This window comes from Rattus rattus, chromosome 1 (genome assembly GCF_011064425.1).
Source record: "Rattus rattus isolate New Zealand chromosome 1, Rrattus_CSIRO_v1, whole genome shotgun sequence".
NCBI classification, from domain to species: domain Eukaryota; kingdom Metazoa; phylum Chordata; class Mammalia; order Rodentia; family Muridae; genus Rattus; species Rattus rattus.
Window position 1 is genome coordinate 261,948,664 of NC_046154.1, and position 18,044 is coordinate 261,966,707.

Genomic DNA, 18,044 nt, shown 5'->3' on the forward strand with positions numbered 1-18,044 from the left:
AGCAAAAAGCTCTTTTTCTAGGTGTGGTTTCCAGGCATAGTCTCCCTACAGCCGAGAACAGCTGAGCGCATGCACGCAAGCACGCACGCTGCAACCCGGAGGAGGGCCCGGATCTGCTGGGAGGAGCCAGCCCGCTGTGGGAAAGGAGCAGGGTAGCCGTGGGCAGCGGGTTAGCCAGCAGAGGGCGACGTGGCTGGCATGGATCGTGTTGCTGTCTATCCCGGGTGGGACCTGAAATTTGAACCTCAGCACCATTCTCGGTGTGGGGGCATTCTAGAGCAAGCTTGTCCCAGGGGAATTTGGTGTTCTGTACTTTGGAATTTACTTCCCGTCCCCTTGGGTTCTTTCTGAACCTCTGGAACTGGACCACTGCAGTGTGTGTGTGTGAGTGGGTGGGAATACTAGCCTGGAAGACAACGGAAACTCAGGGGGTCAAACATGGTTTATTGAGGACCTACTATGTGCCTGTCACGGGCTAAGTGCTTCCATAAACTGTGTGGTTCCACTTGCACACCTGCGCTAGGAAGCATTTGGAGAATGCCACCTTCCTTGCCACATCTCCAGTCGTTCAACACCACCCCCCCCCCCGCACTTAGGATTTCCTGGCCTGGAGGAGCTACTGTCTTCCGTTTCTGGCTGTGGAATCTGAGGATGAATTTGTTCCCAAGTCCAGTAGAAATAAAAACCCTTCAGGTCAGAAAGCGATTCCCTGGCTCCAGTGACCAGAGAACCTTCAGACTTTGCCCCACTGGTCTGAAAAAGTCCCGTTTACTTTCTGTTTTCCATCTCGTTTCACTTCCTGGTTCTCCTTGGTCCTCGCACACTGCTGAAAGGCAGTCTTGAGTGACTTTATGGAGAGCTGGGAGCACACACCGGAGGAACTCAAGCGGTCGGCGCCGTGGGCGCGGTCGGCACATGTGCGGAGCAGGATGAACTGTCTCCGTTGTTTCTCCCTTTAAAGGCCAAGGGTTTCTAGGCCAGGTCTTCCCAAGATGGATGCTGATCTTGTCTCTTGCCCGAGCCCTAATTTACCCTCCATAATCCTTGCCTACAGTCTGCTTCTCTCCAGTCCATCAACTCAGGCTTCGAGTTCACTTGTTCGGGATGGGGTGTACCCTTCACATTTCTAAATGCTGGGACTCTTGGTGTTTCTCTAGGCCAAGTTCTCCCAAGGCGCACTTTCTGGGGCCTGGCCCAGGGTGTGGGCTTTGGCCAGAGAGTCCCAGCCAGGAGGAGTAGAACCCTGGTTGCTGGAGGCTTCTTGACAGGGGCCGAATTTCTTTTTAGTCTTGGAAGACCCCAAAGGAAGTCACCGCCACCACCCCCTCCCGGAGCCCTGGGCAGAAGACCAAGCCACAGAGGGAGTCAGAAATTCCTGTGCTGCTCAGGTCCCAGGGTGGCCACTTGCAAAGCTCAAGGCAAGAACAGGGGCCTGGAGATTAGCCCAGGGGGCACGTTGGGCCATCCTGGACTGTGGTGGCTATTTACAAACCACAGCTTGACTCAAGTGATAGGAACGGGGTGTAGTAGACAAGACCTAGCTTTCACACAGCCTGCGCTTCAAGGAAAATCAGGTTCTGAGACACCTCAAAGGACATTGGGACAAAAGATCCTAAGACAGTGAAGTCCTCTCCTATCGGAGGGAGCAATGCTGGGTCCCTTCTACCATGCTTGACCTTCTCCTCAGAGGACCCTTGGGTTTTGATGCCTTAATGAGTCAGCTGAGGTGGTAAGGGGACGGTGGGTGGAAGGGTCAGGTACCACCTCTCCCAAGAGACTAGCATTCACTAGCCAGGGGGTCTAGTCAGGGCGCAATAAACACCCACAGAGAGACACTGAGGCTGCTGAGTATCTCTCTGGCTGAGCCCCAGCAGGTGGAATGTCTGCTGAATCTGGACAGGGCCCTGTGCCATCCTGGCAGCTCTGATGGGGCAGCAAGGTTGACCAAGGGTGGGGAGTGAAAGCCCAGGATCCGGGCCCGGGATTCCCTGGCTTGGCCACCCTGCCCCGGGAGTGGTAGGGGGTGTGCTCTGCTGGCCTTGGGGACAGGGAATCCAGCCAGGCGTCAGAGAGCCGGCCACTTTGAGCAGGCCAGACGGAGGCGGATCGAATTTCAGCCCAGCTGTATTTTTGGCTGGATGGGCTGGGGGCCAAGCTGAGCAGGCACAGGCAGGGCACCCTGCACACTCGCGCTACCTCTACCCAGACGGGCTATGTCTTCTGCCCCAGCACATAATTTAGGCAGAGAAAGTCTGGTGACGCTGGGCTAGCGAATCACTTTGGGTTTCTCTGGATTCTGGCTGAGCTTCTGTAACGTCTTCTTTATGCGTAGTGCGGTGAGGCGAGCGGAGGGGTTGGGGTACCAGCACTCTCGCATCATCTGGGCCAGCCCGGAGAGGACCTGGGAGGTTGGGAGAGGGGCAGAGAGAAGAAGAGGCATATGGGTCAGGAAGCTGGAAAGGAGGCACGGTGTGAGGAAGCAACGGCTCAGTATTGGGAGACATAGTAGGAGAAAGCACAGGAAGGACGTGTATTGGACAGGAGGAAGAAAGGCAAGGCAAGAGAGAGAATGGAGCCCGGTGATGGTGGTGTACACTTTTAATCCCAGCCCTTAGGCAAACTCAGGCGGATCTCTGAATTCGAGAGACCAGCCAGGACTACAGAGTGAGAGACAGGACAGCCAGGGTGGGACAGACCCTGTCTTGAAAAACACACACACAAAGAGAGGAGGGGGGAGGGGAGGTAAGGAGGTAAGGATGAAGAGGGAGGGAAGTAGAAGAAGAGGGAAATGGGGTGAAAGATGGCGGCAGAAACAAGCAGGAGAAAATGTAGGAGGGTGGGAGATCTTTGAGAGCCCACAGACACCCCAGTGCACAGTCTCTGCGGAGCAACTGTCCCCTTCCCCGCCAGGATCCTCTGTGAAGGGTATTTCTGCAAGTCTGTGCTGCCTCTTGCAGCCTGAGACCCAGTGCACAGGTACCGACCCCCAGCCCCTCCACCAACCATGACTGGGAATGTGGCAATGATGGGCATTGCTCCAAAAGTGCCCCCGTTTCCAAGAAAGAGTCCATCCCAGGAAGCTCAGCGGGCCCTGGACATCCTAAGAATGAGTATACATCTGTGCACCGGACGGCATCTATGTGGTCTCTTATGTATACACATATACGTTTATTATCTTTCAGTACACATTTGTTGAGTCTTAGTGTAGGCCAGGAACCAAGGTAGTTGGTTGGAATGTTAGAATGAGAAGTAGGAGGCGCTTCTTGGAAAGAAGGAGGGGCTGAGTGGGAGAAGGCGGGGCTGAGTGGGGGAAGGCGGGGCCGAGTGGGGGAAGGCGGGGCTGAGTGGGAGAAGGCAGGGCTGAGTGGGAGACAGAGGGGCTGAGTGGGAGAAAGAGGGTCTGAGTGGGAGAAGGCGGGGCTGAGTGAGGGGAGAAAGAGGGGCTGAGTGGGAGAAGGCGGGGCTGAGTGGGAGAAGGAGGGGCCGAGTGGGAGAAAGAGGGGCTGAGTGGGAGAAGGCGGGTCTGAGTGGGAGAAGGCGGGTCTGAGTGGGAGAAGGCGGGGCTGAGTGGGAGAAGGAGGGGCTGAGTGGGAGAAGGCGGGGCTGAGTGGGAGGGGAAAGACGATAATGAAATGCTTGTATGCTTGTATGAAATCAAAAGAAGAAATCATTTGTTGTTTGTTTGCTTGCTTCTGTTTGTATGGGGTGTTGAGACAAGGTTTCTCTGTGTAGCTCTGGCTGTCCTAGAACTCACTCTGTAGACCAGGCTGGCTTCGAACTCAGAGATCCTCCTGCCTCTGCCTTCCAGTGCTAAGATTAAAGACATATACCAACATGCTCGGGCAAAGAAAAAAACAATTTTTTTTAAAAAGAGTGAGTTGGGCATGGTGCAGAAACCTTTAATCCCAGTTCCTAGGAGACAGAGGCGGGGAGGTGGATCTCCTTGAGCTTGATGTCAGCCTGGTCAGTAAGACTCCTGTCTCAAGGAAAAAAAAAAGTGAGCTAAAAGCGCAGGTTTTGTCTTCATGGTGCCACAAGTGTATATATGTCTGAGTGTGTGTGTTTATATATACATGTATTTCTTTAAGTATGGAATGTCTTGAGGGAAAAAAAAAAAACATCATCATCAACAACAAAAGCCAGATAGGAGAAGTTTAGCAGAGAGGTTTTGATTCTTGCAAGTGAGGTAAAAAGGTTATAAAATCAGATTGACTGAAAGGTCCGAGAAGGACGAAGGTTCCGCAAGCCAGGTGTGTAGGGGGGAATACCCAGAACAACCCACAATCTATCCAAGAATCAGAGGTTGTAGAGCCAAGATCCTGAACTCAGAAATTCAGCTGAGAATCAATCTCCACCCATGCCAACCCAGCCCCAGCCCAGCCCAGCCCAGCCCCAGCCCCAGCCCAGCCCCAGCCCCAGCCCAAGCCCCCCAGCTCTGGCCCAGCCCAGCTCAGCCCAGCCCAGTCCAGCCCAGCCCAGCCCCAGCCCAGCCCAGCTCTAGCCCAGCCCCAGCCCCAGCCCAGCCCAGCCCCAGCCCAGCCCAGCCCAGCCCCAGCCCAGCCCAGCCCCAGCCCAGCCCCAGCCCATCCCCAGCCCCAGCCCCAGCCCCAGCCCCAGCCCCAGCCCCAGCCCCAGCCCCAGCCCCAGCCCCCCGCTCCGGCCCAGTCCAGCTCAGCCCAGCCCCAGCCCAGCCCCAGCCCAGCCCTGGTCCAAGCAGAGGCCTCACCGGATCTGCTGCCAGTCGGTTAGGGATGGTGGGGGTCTGCTGGTCAACACACACCACCTTTTTCATGTCCTCAAAACTGGGGTCATTGGGTACCATGTCATAGAAGGGTGGCCTGTAGTCCTCCACAATGCCTGGGGATTCAAGGGATGTGGGACAATCACTTGGAACCCAGAGCACCCACAGGATGACCATGCTTGGGGCTAACTGCCTGATTATATTTCTCCTGAGAGCGATCCCGTCCTACAATATAGTAACTGTGCATATAGCTCAGAACTACTGCCTGTGTTCCAAGCTTTCCCATTCGTCCTCCTGGTGGTATCTCTGTGTGGTACCACCCGAGTCACAGATGGAGAAGCTTAGGGTCAGAAGCACCGGATTCGTGTTGCCTAGCCAGTCACGGCACAGTCAGGACTTGAAACCCATGTTTTGGCTTCCTAAGCTGGATCTTATTTTCATCTTGCTCAGCTTCCATCCTGCGCCTGGGTTCCACTGCCTGAGTGACGCCCGATTACCCTAACAGCTGGTGTTCCAGAGCACTTCCGGTGTGTTCCAGGGCACTTCCGGTGGGCCAGAAGGGGTCCTTAGTGCTTTGCCCGCAAGCCTCGCAGTGGCCTATGGGGACTGTAGCATTGTAGCTTCTTGTCATGAACCAAAACAGTAGGTCCAAAGGTTCAGAAAGTTTGTCTTTAAGGATCAACAGGTAGCAAGCGACAGAGCTGGGACTTAAGGCGGAAATCCAACACCAAATTCCTCGATTCCGCTCTCTCAGCAGCATTTATGGTAGGGCTGGATAAGGCTCTTAATAAGGGCAACAAAGAGCAGAAAAACACCTCTCCTAGAAGCAAAAGATTTACTCCCTGGTCCAAATAAGATGTGCTTACTGTCAGGGAAGGTTCACGTCTCTGCAGACCCCATCACCAACGGTGTCCCCACCCCATGTCTAGTTATCCCGAGCCTTTTCTGAAAGGTGTGCCCGTGGGGTCAGAGTTAGCCCCATGTTTCTTCCTCCTTCCCAACCCCAGGCCGCTTCTGTGATCATGAAGACCAGAACCTCAATGAAGCCTTCAGCAGCTGTTCTCCCCATGGCGGGCTTCCAGGCTGCCCCTGTGCCGCCGGCGCCCTAATCAGCGATTTGCAGAGGCCTGAGCGTGTCTAATGAGCCTTTAATCAGTGCCGGGGCTGACACCAGATTACAGTGTTTATAATGCGCTAGGAGTCTGTGTGAGGCTGACAGAGCTTCCCCTCCACCCCAGGAGCCTAAGGCAAATCCATCAGCTCCTCCTTTCCTGCGTAGCTAGGCCTACTTCTTTGGTTTCATCCAGGTACCCTTTCCCCAACTCCAGCCACTTAGAGCTGACTCCAGCAGTAAATGCCCCGGGATCAGAACCCCTGGGAGACTCTCTGGTGACAACTGGGTCTCTGCTGTCACAGATGACCACCGAGGAGGAGTGACGTTGTAAAAGGCTGGCTCCTAGCCAGTAGATGCTCAGGAAATGAAAACATCTCTGGTCCCAAGGAGCAGGGCTCTAGTAGTGTGCCCGGGATTGTCTGCAAACTTTCAGGACTCCCAGCATCCTTGGCTATAGACAGGCCCCACAAACGCAAACATTGCAGCAGGTAGCTGTCCAGTCAACCTGTGGTCCTCCATCTACCCCAGGGTTAAGAGGCCATTAGCCACAGGCCAGCACAGGGCTGCACAGGGCTACACAAGGCTACACAGGGCTGTACAGGCCAGCATAGGTCAGCACAGGCCAGCACAGGGTTGCACAAGCCAGCAAAGGGCTGCATAGGGCTGCTTAGGGCTGCATAGGACTGCACAGGCCAGCACAGGCTAGCACAGGGCTGTGTAGGGCTGCACAGGGCTGCACAGGGCTTCACAGGGCTGCACAGGCAGGTGCTTCTACAATCTTTTCAAGTTATGGTCTCCTGTGGCAATCCACTGTGATAATGAGGCTGCAGTAGGCAGGCAGCACAGAAGCCAGATAGCTTACACATGAATGAAGAAACCAAGACCAACATTTAACCACCACAATAACAGACAGCACTGGCCCAGAATCAAATGGCCTGACTTAAGATAGGCAGCCACAATCATGCATCTCTGCCTTTTCTTTTAGGAAGTGGAATAATAATATGTAAGTGCTCTTTCATTATGACCACTAATATTTAGCTCTAGGCACGGTTTGCCTTTCTTCTCTGTGTAGTCCTGGCCGATCTGAAATTCAAGGCTGGCCTTGAACTTGTAGCAATTCTTCTGCCTATGAGTCCTGAGAATACACCAGCTTGTAGATATTGTTCTAAATACTTAATTTGGACCATGTCTGCAACAACACTTTTTTTTTTCCTTCTAATTTCACAAATGAGGAAGCAGGCACACCAGGGCTAAGTACTCCCTGTCAGGACAAAACCTGAAACTGAGTCCAGGCAATCTGACTGGCCAAATGCCAACTCTTACCAAAATAAGAGACTTCAACAAGTTAGAGTATACATTGTGACACATATTTAAGCTCCACAAATGCTAGCTAGCTTAGCTGCTTCCCTGCCCCGCCCCCATGCTCAGGATCAAAACCTATGACACTGAACATGCCGGGCAAGCATTCTACCACCTCACTATATTTCCAGCTTTGAATTTTTTTTTTTTTTTTTTTGTCTCTAACTCAAGATTTCAAGGCCACATCCACACCCTCCCAGGTTCAGATGAGCCTTAAAGTCCATTTGTGCTGAACTAGGCGATTCATAGCAGTAAAAGAAAGCTAGGAGCTCTAACCTCAAACCATCAGGTCAAGAGCACCAGCCACCACAGAAAACCCGGTCTTGGGTTGGGGATTTAGCTCAGCGGTAGAGCGCTTGCCTAGCGAGCGCAAGGCCCTGGGTTCGGTCCCCAGCTCCGGAAAAAAAAGAAAAACAAACAAACCCGGTCTCCATATATTTACACACATGCGCGCGCGCGTGTACACACACACACGTATGCATGCATGCATGCATAGGCACATACACATATGCACGCTCACACACACATGCATGCGCGCACACACACAACCTGCATACGGTGGGCTCTCACCATTGATGATGGTCCGCCGGGCAATCTCCCATAGCACTAAGCCGAAGGCCCAGATGTCTGTCCACTTATACGACTCAAAACAGTCTGTGCGGATCTGCTCATCCAGCACCTCGGGTGCCATGTATCTCTTGGTACCCACTCGGGGGTTGTTACCAATGTCCAGGTAATCGCTGCTTTGCGAGTGCATCACAGCCAATCCTGCGGGTGTTTGGCGTGTCAGTCCTGCAGGGCTCCCACACAGGGTGACCACTCCAATTCTCTCCCGAACAAAAACAGGCAGAGCCAAGCATGCAAGCCCCGCCCACAGGTGAAGCCCCACCCCCCTCTCCTGCTCACCCAGGTCTGCAATGCAACACTGCAAGTTGCTCTTGACCAGCACGTTGCGGCTCTTGAGGTCACGATGGGCGATGGCTGGTTTGCCTTGAGTGCCAAAGATCTCTACATGCAGGTGCGCCAGGCCGCAGGCCGCGGACACAGCCAGCCTCAGGGCCAACTGGGGCTCCAGGGTCTGCCTCTGCAGAAAGTCATAGAGGGAGCCGTGCTCGTGGTAGTGGGTGATGAGCCACAGCTGCGTGCTGGAGTTCCGCGAGGTCATGTCGGAGGCGATGAAGCCTGTAAACAGAAGGGTGTGACCGAAGTACCCAGAAGGAAGGAGTGGTGAGGAGAAGGTAGAGCTGCTGAGGCACAGAAGGGGTGGGGCAGAGACCGAAGGCTGAAGCCGGTCTGGGAGTTACATCAATGCCCAGAGTTCGGTGTATTCCAGCCCTGAGCTGAGGGAGTTGGGGTGGCTAGGCCTGGGAGAGCAGCCATGTCCCCTAGCTTGCCTAGGATGTTGTCGTGTCTAAGCAGAACTGTGTTGTAGATCTCCGTCTCTCGGAACCAGGACTGCTCATCTCGTGAGGAGAAAATCTTGACCGCCACACTCTCGCCATGCCACGAACCGCGCCACACCTCGCCATATCGGCCCTTTCCTAATCCGTGGCCAAGGGAAGAATAAGGACCACGCACTAGACACACATAGTCCTTGAAGCCCCCACCCCAATTCCGGATGCTATGAAGATAGATCCCCTCTGCAAAAATCCGATTTTATTTATTTTTAACCTTTTTTTTTTTTTAAGTATAAGGTCTCATTTGTCTTGCTGATTTGGAACTTGCGATGTAGACCAGGCTGGCCTTGGACTCACAGAGATCTGCCTGCCTCTGCCTCCCTAATGCTGCTATTAAAGGCATGTGCCAAAAACCCCAGCTGCTTTCTAGACCACAATATTTTTCATTTATTTATTTATTTATTTATTTATTTATTTATTTATTTATTTATTTATTTATTTGTGTGTGTGTGTGTGTGTGTTTGTGTGTGATACACACTAAATGGGATCACATGTGGAGGTTAGAGGACAATCTGAGGAAGACGGTTCTCTCCTCTCGACGAGTACGTCGCAGGGATTGGATTTGGGCCATCAGTCTTGGTACCAGTGCCTTCCCCTGCTAAGCCCTATGGCTCTCCTCAAACCTGAAAATATACCTTTATTAACATCTTGTCCCAGCTTTGGGCTACCCTTAGCTTATCAGTTCATCCCTCTCCTTGCAAAAATGACCTGACCTTGGCCCAGAACCAACCCTACCTAGCAGAGTATCTTACTCTGGCCCAGGCTGGACCCAGGCTGGATCCTGGACGCCAAGGGCTTCCTGACCTCCCCAGGTCTATCCCCAGCTCACTGAGTGCTTACCCACACACTCCACCAGTGCAACCTGTCGCGCTACTGTCCTCTGCACCAAGAAGGGTAGCCCTGAGCCGCTGCCTGTGGTACAGTCGCTGACCAGGAAGTCCTGAGGATAACGAGTAGTTAGTCAGTGGCTTACCCCCCATCAGCCACCGCCTTCTCCATTCTCTGCCACTGCTGGCTCCACTGCTTGGCTCTCACTGTCATCACTGGGTGACCCCTGATACCATAGCTCCTCTCTCCACACCCACCCTCTACCCTGGTATCCCGGGCTGCCCCAGGCCGTACCCCCAACATGCTGTCTCCCTGTTCCGATGCCTTCAAGATGAGACTGGACTCGCCCAGGTCACTGTGCAGACCCCGCGGCTTCTCCTGCCTTCTCCGGACGCGCCACAAGCCCAGAGCGCCCAGGGCCACCAGGACCAGCAAGGCCAGCACGGGACCCAGGATCAGAGGCAGATGGGCATCTACTTCTGGCTCCTCCGAAGGAGTTTGGGTGGCTGGAGGAGGGGGACATTGAGTCCCAGCTCTACCAGGCTAGCTCTCCTGACCCTGAGCCAGCCCACTTACAGTCAGATCCCAGCATCCTGCCTCCCCACACCCTCTCCATGTGAACCAGGGCATGAGAAGAAAGAAGGGCAGGGGGCATAGTTTAATAAGAGGAAGAGTGGGAGAACACCCGACGTACCCTCCAGCATCAGGGACACGTTGTGGTTGCAGAAGGATCTATAGCAGCAGTGATGGTTCACAAACTCCGTGGGACGTCCCAGGCAGAGCTCCTGGTTCAGGCTCCCGCAGCCCCGATAGACCTGGGGGTGCCTGCCCTGCTCTCGAACTAGCACCACTGTGCACCATGCCCCCTGGCAGATTGGCCTCTTGCAGTGTGGGTTCTCACAAGTGCAGTTCACCAGCTGACCCCTGGAGGGCTTCACCAAGTCTCCTGGGGGTCATGAGAAATTTAGTCACTCCTCCTACTGTCCCATCCCTTCTGGTCTCACAGGCAAGCCCCTCAAGCCTTGGTCCTTTAATCCCATCCCCTAACTCTTCTCTCTGAGCCTTGCCCCTAGCTACACAGGCAGTGAAGATTGAGAAGCCAGTTTCTGTCTACAGTCTGTACTGGGACCTCCTCTCCCTACTACAGGTCCTCCCATGGTCCCAGGCTCCCCCTGCTCACAGAGAGTGTTCACAGAGAATAATAAGCCTCCCTCTTGTTCTCTCCACCCAAGACGGAGGTTCTATCCTGGAAGGAGCCTTGGCTTGCAACTCAGTGTCACGAAGATATAAAGGAAGGTGGGAACAGCGTGGGGGCCTAGTCTACGGGACTACTGTCCCTCCTCCAGCCAGGGCCCTGTTCTCAGCCCCCAAGTTCCAGTCCTAGCAAAAGCTGACCTGAACCCAGATAGCCTCTCTCCATTCAGGTCCCCATGCTGCCCCTCCCAATACTCACCCTTAGTTAGGCCCAAGGCCACCGACAGCATCCAAAAGACCCTTCGGAAAATCCCCAGGGTCATGGTCCTTGGAGATAGGAGGAGAAGAGATGTGACGAGATCTGCAAACTGTGATAGCTGTGGTGACCAAGGTCTCCTCCTACCAGGAGGAAATCACCAAGAGGTTTTTTTTTTGTGGGGGGGAGGCAGAGAAGCCACCTCCCAACTCCTACGTCTGGTTTCAGGGCGTGGCTTGCAAGGGAAGTCCCGGTTCACTTCCCCATGGAAACCGTCTGCTGGGGGTAAGGGGTGGAGAGCTATGTTTAGAAGAGAGCCAGAGAGGACCACGGCTCTGCGTTCAGAGGGGATCAGGCCGGGAGGGTTGCAGACCGACAGAGCTACAGCGGAAGAACGTCTCTCTTATAGCTCGTCTCTTGTCCTCAGTCATTTGCCCATCACCCTGCCCACCCTTTCCCAGTGCCCCCCCCCTCCCAAAGCCAGGCTGCTTCAAACATAAACAGGTCCCGTCCTCACTTCCTGCCATTCAGGGTCCCGCCAGGCCGGCTACAGGAATCAAGATTGTTTAGATTGAAGTCTGGATAGAACACGCTGGAGTCACGCACAGCCGGGAGCTCAGGGTAGGGGCAACCTGGAGCCGAGACGACCGCGTGAAGTCTGTGTGGGTACCCTACACACCATCAACCCCAGCTCGGATTTTTTTAAAAAATGTGGTCTTTATTATTGTGTCTGCCTGTAAGGGTCCTTGTGCCAAGGTACAAGTGTGAGAAGTCGATTCTGTAGAGCTGTTTTTCTCTTTCCACCTTCACATGGGTGCTGGGGATGGAACTCGGGTCGCCTAGCTTGTGTAGCAAGCATCTTTACCTCCGCTGTACCAGCTCTTTGTTCCCCTCCCCTGCTGCTCTGTTTTTTTTTTTTTTTTGTTGTTTTGTTTTTTTTTTTTTTCGGAGCTGGGGACCGAACCCAGGGCCTTGAGCTTCCTAGGCAAGCGCTCTACCACTGAGCTAAATCCCCAACCCCTGTTTTTTTTTTTAAGCTTTATTTATTTGTTTGTTTATTTATTTATTCTATATAAGTAAACTGCAACAGTCCTCAGACACACCAGAAGAAGGCATCAGATCTCATTACAGATGGATATGAGCCACCATGGGGTTGCTGGGATTTGAACTCAGGACCTCTTAGAAGATCAGTCAGAGCTCTTAACCACTGAGCCATCTCCTCAGCCCCTGCAGCTCTGGTTTTAAAGGGGGGGAGAGTAAGGCTCACCCAGGGGAGGAGGCCTCTCAGATCCCATTAGAATTCTCTTGCAGTAACAGGAGTCTAACCCGAGAGTCTAGACCCCACCTCCCCAAACTGTTCTTTCTTCTCTGTGTCCTGAGCTGGTGAAGCCAACCTCTGCCTGCATCCTCCAGCAACCCTACACAGCCTGACAGTGACTAGCTATAAAAAGCCCATTTCTCCCTCGGAGCCATCTGGGCCCCCTTCTCTCTTCTTGCTGTCCTGGGAAAGGGCTGGGGGAGGGCCAGTGGTACAGGAAGTGAAACATACTTAGACACTGAGTGTTTGACCTCGAAGAGTTGCCTGGGGTTTCACTCTTCCAGAAGTTTGACGGACGCTGGTGAGAGACGTGACTCTGGGAGATGACAGTCCTCAACTCAGGACCCAAACCAACTACTGCCTCAGAAGCTGCACCACTCTTCCCTTCTCACAGCCCCAGAGCCAGAAGACAAGTGCTGAGCCTGTAGCAAGAGGAGCCTCGGTCAGACGGGAACACAGACTTTCCGAATGGCAGGGTGTGCAGGCTAGATCCCCAGCTCAGGAACCAACATGTGGAGTGTCCTGTGAGAAGACACCAGAAGGCTGGAAGGACTGGTCGCTTACACTACAGAGGCCCATGCTCTAAGCTTGGTATCGAATGGAGACCCAAGATGCTGAGGCTTTTGGGGGGCAGGATGTCTAGGGTCAGGCTGAGGGGCTTGGTGGACCTTTCTGGCTAGTGGAAGCCCCGGCCTTCCTGCCTGGGTTTCCTCTGCCCCAGAGGCCTGGTCTGAGGGAGGAAATAGAGACCTGCCCTGCTGTTGCAGCTGTGTCCCAGGTTCTGCCTGACCTGCCTCTTGCCCCTGCTAGTAACCAGTTAGGACTCTGCAGGGTTTCTGTGGGTAAATGCAGACGGGGCATGTTCCAAGGCTGTGGGCAGGAAGCCATTAATGGCAGACTTTATCAGATGTGGGTAATGGCTATCAACAAGACATCTCTCTGAGACGTGCAAGCAAGAGTCCACCTCCCTAACCTGCCTTTCCTCTGCATATTGGAACCCCATGCAGTCGGTTACCTACGTAGATCCCTTGGTCTGTCACCCACTCCAGGCTTCCATTCAGTCTGCCTGAGACAAGCAAGAAACATACTGGGAGCCCGGGTACAGTAGTGCACGCCTGTGACCCAGCACTGCGAAGGCTGGTGATTTGGGAATACTGAATGAAGACTTAAGACGCCGGGGTCAGGGGAGATGGCTCCGTGCTTAAGAGCACTGACTGCTCTTCCAGAGGTCCTGAGTTCAATTCCCAGCAACCACGTGGTGGCTCACAACCCTCTGCGATGGGATCTGATGCCCTCTTCTGGTGTGTCTGTAGACAGCTACAGTGTACTTATATATAATAATAAATTTAAAGAAAAAAGATGCTGGGGCCAGCCTCATGTAACAAGACATGACGCCAAAAATTCATAAACGAATGGGACTAAAGAAAGGAAGGAAGGAAGGGAAGCATGCATTTGTAAACGGTTTCCCCAGGGAGTTCTGATCCATTTGGGCGAGCACCAGGCTTTGAGGAATATGTCTGGCACAGAGCCGGGCCCGTCTCCTTTGCTTTTGTTAATGTCACAGGACATTGCCGGGTGGACGGACAGATGGAAGGGACTCTGAGTTCCTTTCCCAGGTGCCTCCCTATCTCTTTGGGAAGAAAGAGAATGACACAAGACCAGGGACTCGGTGACACTGCAAAAGGAGGGTGGATATGGGGGTGGGTGAAAAGAATCTGTTTTAAACATCAACAGCATAGGGAAAGGTTGGTAGAAGTCACCCTGGTCCAGCCCCAGAGATGTGACAGAGCTGGGGTTAAGCATGAGGCAGGGGTGGGTGGGCTGTGTCTTGAGCTTCTCTTTTCCTCCTTAGTAAAATCACACGGAGAACCTCTCACACACAGACGCATCACCGCTGTTGGCCAGAAATCACGGACTTAGTTAAATGCCTTTCAAAGATTAACTCAATGCAGGGAAGTAACAGCAGGCAGAACGCTCCAAGTTCTCAGTCTGTGACAGGCACGGAACCTCAGCGGCCTGTCTCTTTGGGGCCTCGAAACACTCCCACAGGAAACAGAGCTAAATATGGCGGTGTGGTGGTAAACTTAAGTGTCTGACAACAGAGCCTCCCTTAATCACGGCTATTCCTCTGGAGTTAGGTGAGGCCCTCAAAGAGGCAAAGAGGGTCCCCGGTCTCAGCAGACATTAACAATATGCCCCCCTGCTGGTGTCAATGACTAGTACCCTCCTCCCAATGTTGTTGCCCAGAAACCCCTTGCTCATTACCAGACTTCTCATGTTTGAGCCTCAGGTGAGGACCCAGAGAGGAGTGTGCCTGGGCTGTGCCTGTCGATCTTTTTGTTTCTTTCGGCAGCAGGGCTCTGAGGTCACACAGTGATTGTCCCAAGGCAGAGAAGCACTAGGATAATTCTGCTATCTTTTACACTCTGGGCTTACTGGCCTCCCAGACCCCGCCAGTCTCAGTATTCACCTGCATCTGCCATAGCAGTAGAATGTGGCAGAATGGCCTAGAGTTTAGAGTCTTAGGCATCTGGTACAACAGCTCCCCCTCATCTGAGGGTGATGCATCCTCAGATCACGCTGAGTGCATGAAACCCAAACTGAATGTTCTGTCACCTCTACCTATAACACATCTGTAATAAAGTTTAATTTGCATATTAGACCCAGGAGACATTAACATTAGTAAGAAAACACGATACCCACAGTAATGTGCTATACCCAGGACCTCCACCTTTTTACTTAGAGGAAGCACTGGGAAGCTTCTCCTTGGTGTACTGAGTCGCCAGCACCCCTGTGCTCATACTTGAGGCCATTGCTCACGGAAATAAAGGTTTCTCGACCAGAAGCACAGCAGCACGCAGTCGGTCTGATAACCCGACAGCTACTGGGTGACTAATGGACAGGTAGAGTGTACAGCATAGATGTACTGGACAGAGAGATGATTCGTATGATGGATGAGGTGAGGGGAGATGAGATCTCTCCCCACTCTGGAGAGGTATGGATTTTAATAACAACAACAACAACAACAATAATAATAATAATAAATCCCCTAGTTCTGGAGACTCCCATGGTCTATTTTCACACCGCAGTTAGTTGTAAGTGACTAGAATCTCTGACAGGGAAACTGCAGATAGGGGAGACTCCTCTGCTTACAGCACAGAGGTCAACACTGGCCCTGATCAAGCACAGCTTCTAAGACTTACAGCCAGGAGATTGGCATAAGGAGAGTACCATCTCCCAGTGTCACTTGGCTGTATGGTAAGTGACACAGGGCAAGCTCAACGGTAGCCATGTATGCTGGCACAGGCCTGTATCCCAGCACTATGGGGCCTCCCGAGGCAGGGCAACAAAGAGGCTAGAGCTGGCTTCCGGTCCCAGGTGCTGCAGGAGCTGTGGCTTACCGTGCAGACATGGCCAAGTCCAAGAACCACACTACACAAACCAGTCCCACAAATGGCACAGAAATGGCATCAAGAAACCGGGTCACAAAGATACAGAATCTCTTAAAGGGGTCGACCCCCAAGTTCCTGAGGAACATGCGCTTTGCCAAGAGGCACAACAAGAAAGGCCTGAAGAAGATGCAGGCCAACAATGCAAAGGCAGTGAGTGCACGCACAGAGGCCATCAAGGCCCTCGTGAAGAAGCCTCAGGCCATCAAGCCCAAGATGCCAAAGGGTCCCAGCTGCAAACGCAGCTGTCTGGCTTTCATCGCTCACCCCAAGCTTGGGAAGGCCAAGGGTCGTAGGCTCTGCCAACCAAAGCCCGAGGTTCAAACCAAGGCAGAGGCCACAGCTCCAGCCCAGGCCCCAAGGGTGCCCAGGCCCCTGCGAAGGCCCCATAGAAAAGGCTCCTGCCAATGTGAGGACAGAGGGACAGCTGTGACACACCTACCCACACACTATTTGCAGATGACCAGCGTCCTATGCTGTTTTTACAAATAAACTTGAGACAAGGAGAAAAAAAAGAGAGAGAGACTAGAGCTGAAGTGGGTGGACTGAGAATCTGAGGCCAGCTCTGTATCAAGAAACAGAGAAACAAACAAAAACGAACCACCCAACCATGGTGTCTCCTGATGTCATGGACTGGAGCCCTCCTCAGAGTTGTCCAAAGCCTGAAGCTGACCTCTCTTCTACAAGCTAGGTACAGTCATCTCCCATCTGATAGGTGAGCAAAATCACCCACAACGTAGAAGGACAATTGAGATGGGTCGGGAGCCAGGTAGTGTAGTGAGGGCCCAGGGAGGACAGACCCTAGACAGACAGAGCCGTGAGGGGTCAGGGAGGGCGCCCAAACTCACCCAGAGCCTGCTCATAAGCAATGGAATGTGTCCTTAAAGGAAGGCCTAAGAGAGAGCTAGCCTGGAGCAGTTCTCTCCAGAGTTGACTGACAGTCTGGGTCTCAGCCTGGGGAAGGGCTAGGATTCCCTAGGACACCGGCGGCAGGGGGATTCTGTGACCATATAGAGGCACAGTTGGGGTGCCAGGTTCTTCAAGCAAGACTGGTCTGGGGAAAGTGGGCTCTATGAGGAGGTTCAGCAGGGTAGTCACCCCTAGGTCAACCCACCACCCTGGAGGGACCTGGGAGCTCATCAGGGAAGAATCCTTCAGGAACATTTTACCTTTTTAGATAAATGAATGGGTCCGGGCGGGGAAGAGAAGCTAAAGGCCTCAGGATGCTTAGCAAAAAAAAAAAAAAAAAAAAAAAAGGTTTTGGTTTTCCATCCGGATTCGTCCCGCTCGCTCCCTCCCACTTTCATGTGGGGTAGCAGGCAGGTGTGTGCCCACAACCAGGGAACCGCTGGCTGTCTTGCCCGGCTAAAACTGACCCTGCCACACGCCACCGTCCGAGAGGTCTTTGAGATCCACAAGAAGGGTCCCCTGAGACCAGGGACACGTCTCCTTGCCCGGCCCAGTGCGACCCCGACTCACCTTTGGACCGGGCGACAGGACCCCCGCCTCTCCTTCCCGGAGGCGGCCGGCGTCTCACGTCCAGAGCGGGCCTGTGGGGCCGGGGAAGGGCTCGATCCGCTCGGCTGGCGCGGCGGCCTCCCGGGACTGGGAAGGGGCTGGAGCAAAATGTTTCTTATTCTAGCTTCTTCCTGCCTGGCCCCGCTCCACCACTCCCTCCTAATAACTCGTTTCCTATTGCCCAGCACGCCTCCGAGCATCAGGGCTCGGCTCCAGAGGGCCGCAGAACCCAGTGCGACCACCCCAGTCCCCTCCCCGCCACGAAGGGGCGAGCTTCGACCCCGAGCCCCCGAGAGTTCTAGGCAGGACCATAGGGACTGAGCTGGCTGCGGAAGCGTCACTCTAGGCCAGAAGAGGGGATAAGGGTAACGCGCACCCAGAGGCAGAAACTTGCATCCGTGCGGGCTTCAGGGAGGGGCCTGTGCGAAGTAGCGGCCGACTTACCTGTGCTCATCCACCTCACTTCTAAGGAACAGTGCAGAGAGCTGAGTTTGGGCTGGGAGTGTCTGCTCAAACGTTCGCTCCGCCTTTTGGACACCCCACTTGGCCTAAATCTTTTTGCCTCCAAGTTCCAGCCCTTCACCCTTAATACTTTTGTTCTCATTTGTTGTCCACAGTATTGGTCGTCAACTATCAGCCTAGGGCTAAAGAGGCTCAGAGAGGTCTGTTCTGAGTCTGTCTGGTCTGAGCACCTCAAGGCTTGGCGGTTGTTCCTCTCCATCAGGTCAGGGGTGGACAGAATGGAGGGAAAGGCCGCCTTGTCCTTTCTGTCCAGTTTGGGCGGGACCCCAACCATGGAATGGGGCAGAC

General features: G+C 53.7%; 1 protein-coding gene across 3 annotated transcripts; it reads right to left on the reverse strand.

Moving 5' to 3' along the window:
• Positions 1-424: 424 nt before the first annotated feature.
• Positions 425-17,292, reverse strand: Acvrl1 (activin A receptor like type 1). Of its 3 annotated transcripts, XM_032885091.1 has the most exons (11): positions 17,196-17,292; positions 12,499-12,689; positions 10,953-11,092; positions 10,194-10,445; positions 9,794-10,005; positions 9,512-9,611; positions 8,609-8,755; positions 8,121-8,396; positions 7,785-7,982; positions 4,727-4,857; positions 425-2,401 (listed from the first exon to the last, which is right to left on the reverse strand). In XM_032885091.1, the coding sequence occupies exons 3-11, from the start codon at positions 11,014-11,016 to the stop codon at positions 2,267-2,269; spliced, it is 1,515 nt and encodes a 504-aa protein (XP_032740982.1). In that variant the 5' UTR covers positions 11,017-11,092; positions 12,499-12,689; positions 17,196-17,292; the 3' UTR covers positions 425-2,266. The 3 variants fall into 3 exon arrangements, with proteins under 3 accessions (XP_032740982.1, XP_032740966.1, XP_032740973.1); XM_032885075.1 differs by lacking the exons at positions 12,499-12,689; positions 17,196-17,292 and adding an exon at positions 11,467-11,643; XM_032885082.1 differs by lacking the exons at positions 12,499-12,689; positions 17,196-17,292 and having other exon boundaries at positions 10,953-11,253.
• Between the last annotated feature and the right edge of the window lie 752 nt (positions 17,293-18,044).

Excerpts from the sequence above, each read along its gene's own strand:
- Acvrl1 (XM_032885091.1), bottom strand. The coding sequence starts at position 11,016 with ATGACCCTGGGGATTTTCCGAAGGGTCTTTTGGATGCTGTCGGTGGCC. Across the intron at positions 9,612-9,793 it reads AGGGAGACAGCATGTTGGGG|GACTTCCTGGTCAGCGACTG; the intron begins GTACGGCCTGGG and ends CGTTATCCTCAG. Across the intron at positions 4,858-7,784 it reads CCGGCGGACCATCATCAATG|GCATTGTGGAGGACTACAGG; the intron begins GTGAGAGCCCAC and ends TTGAATCCCCAG.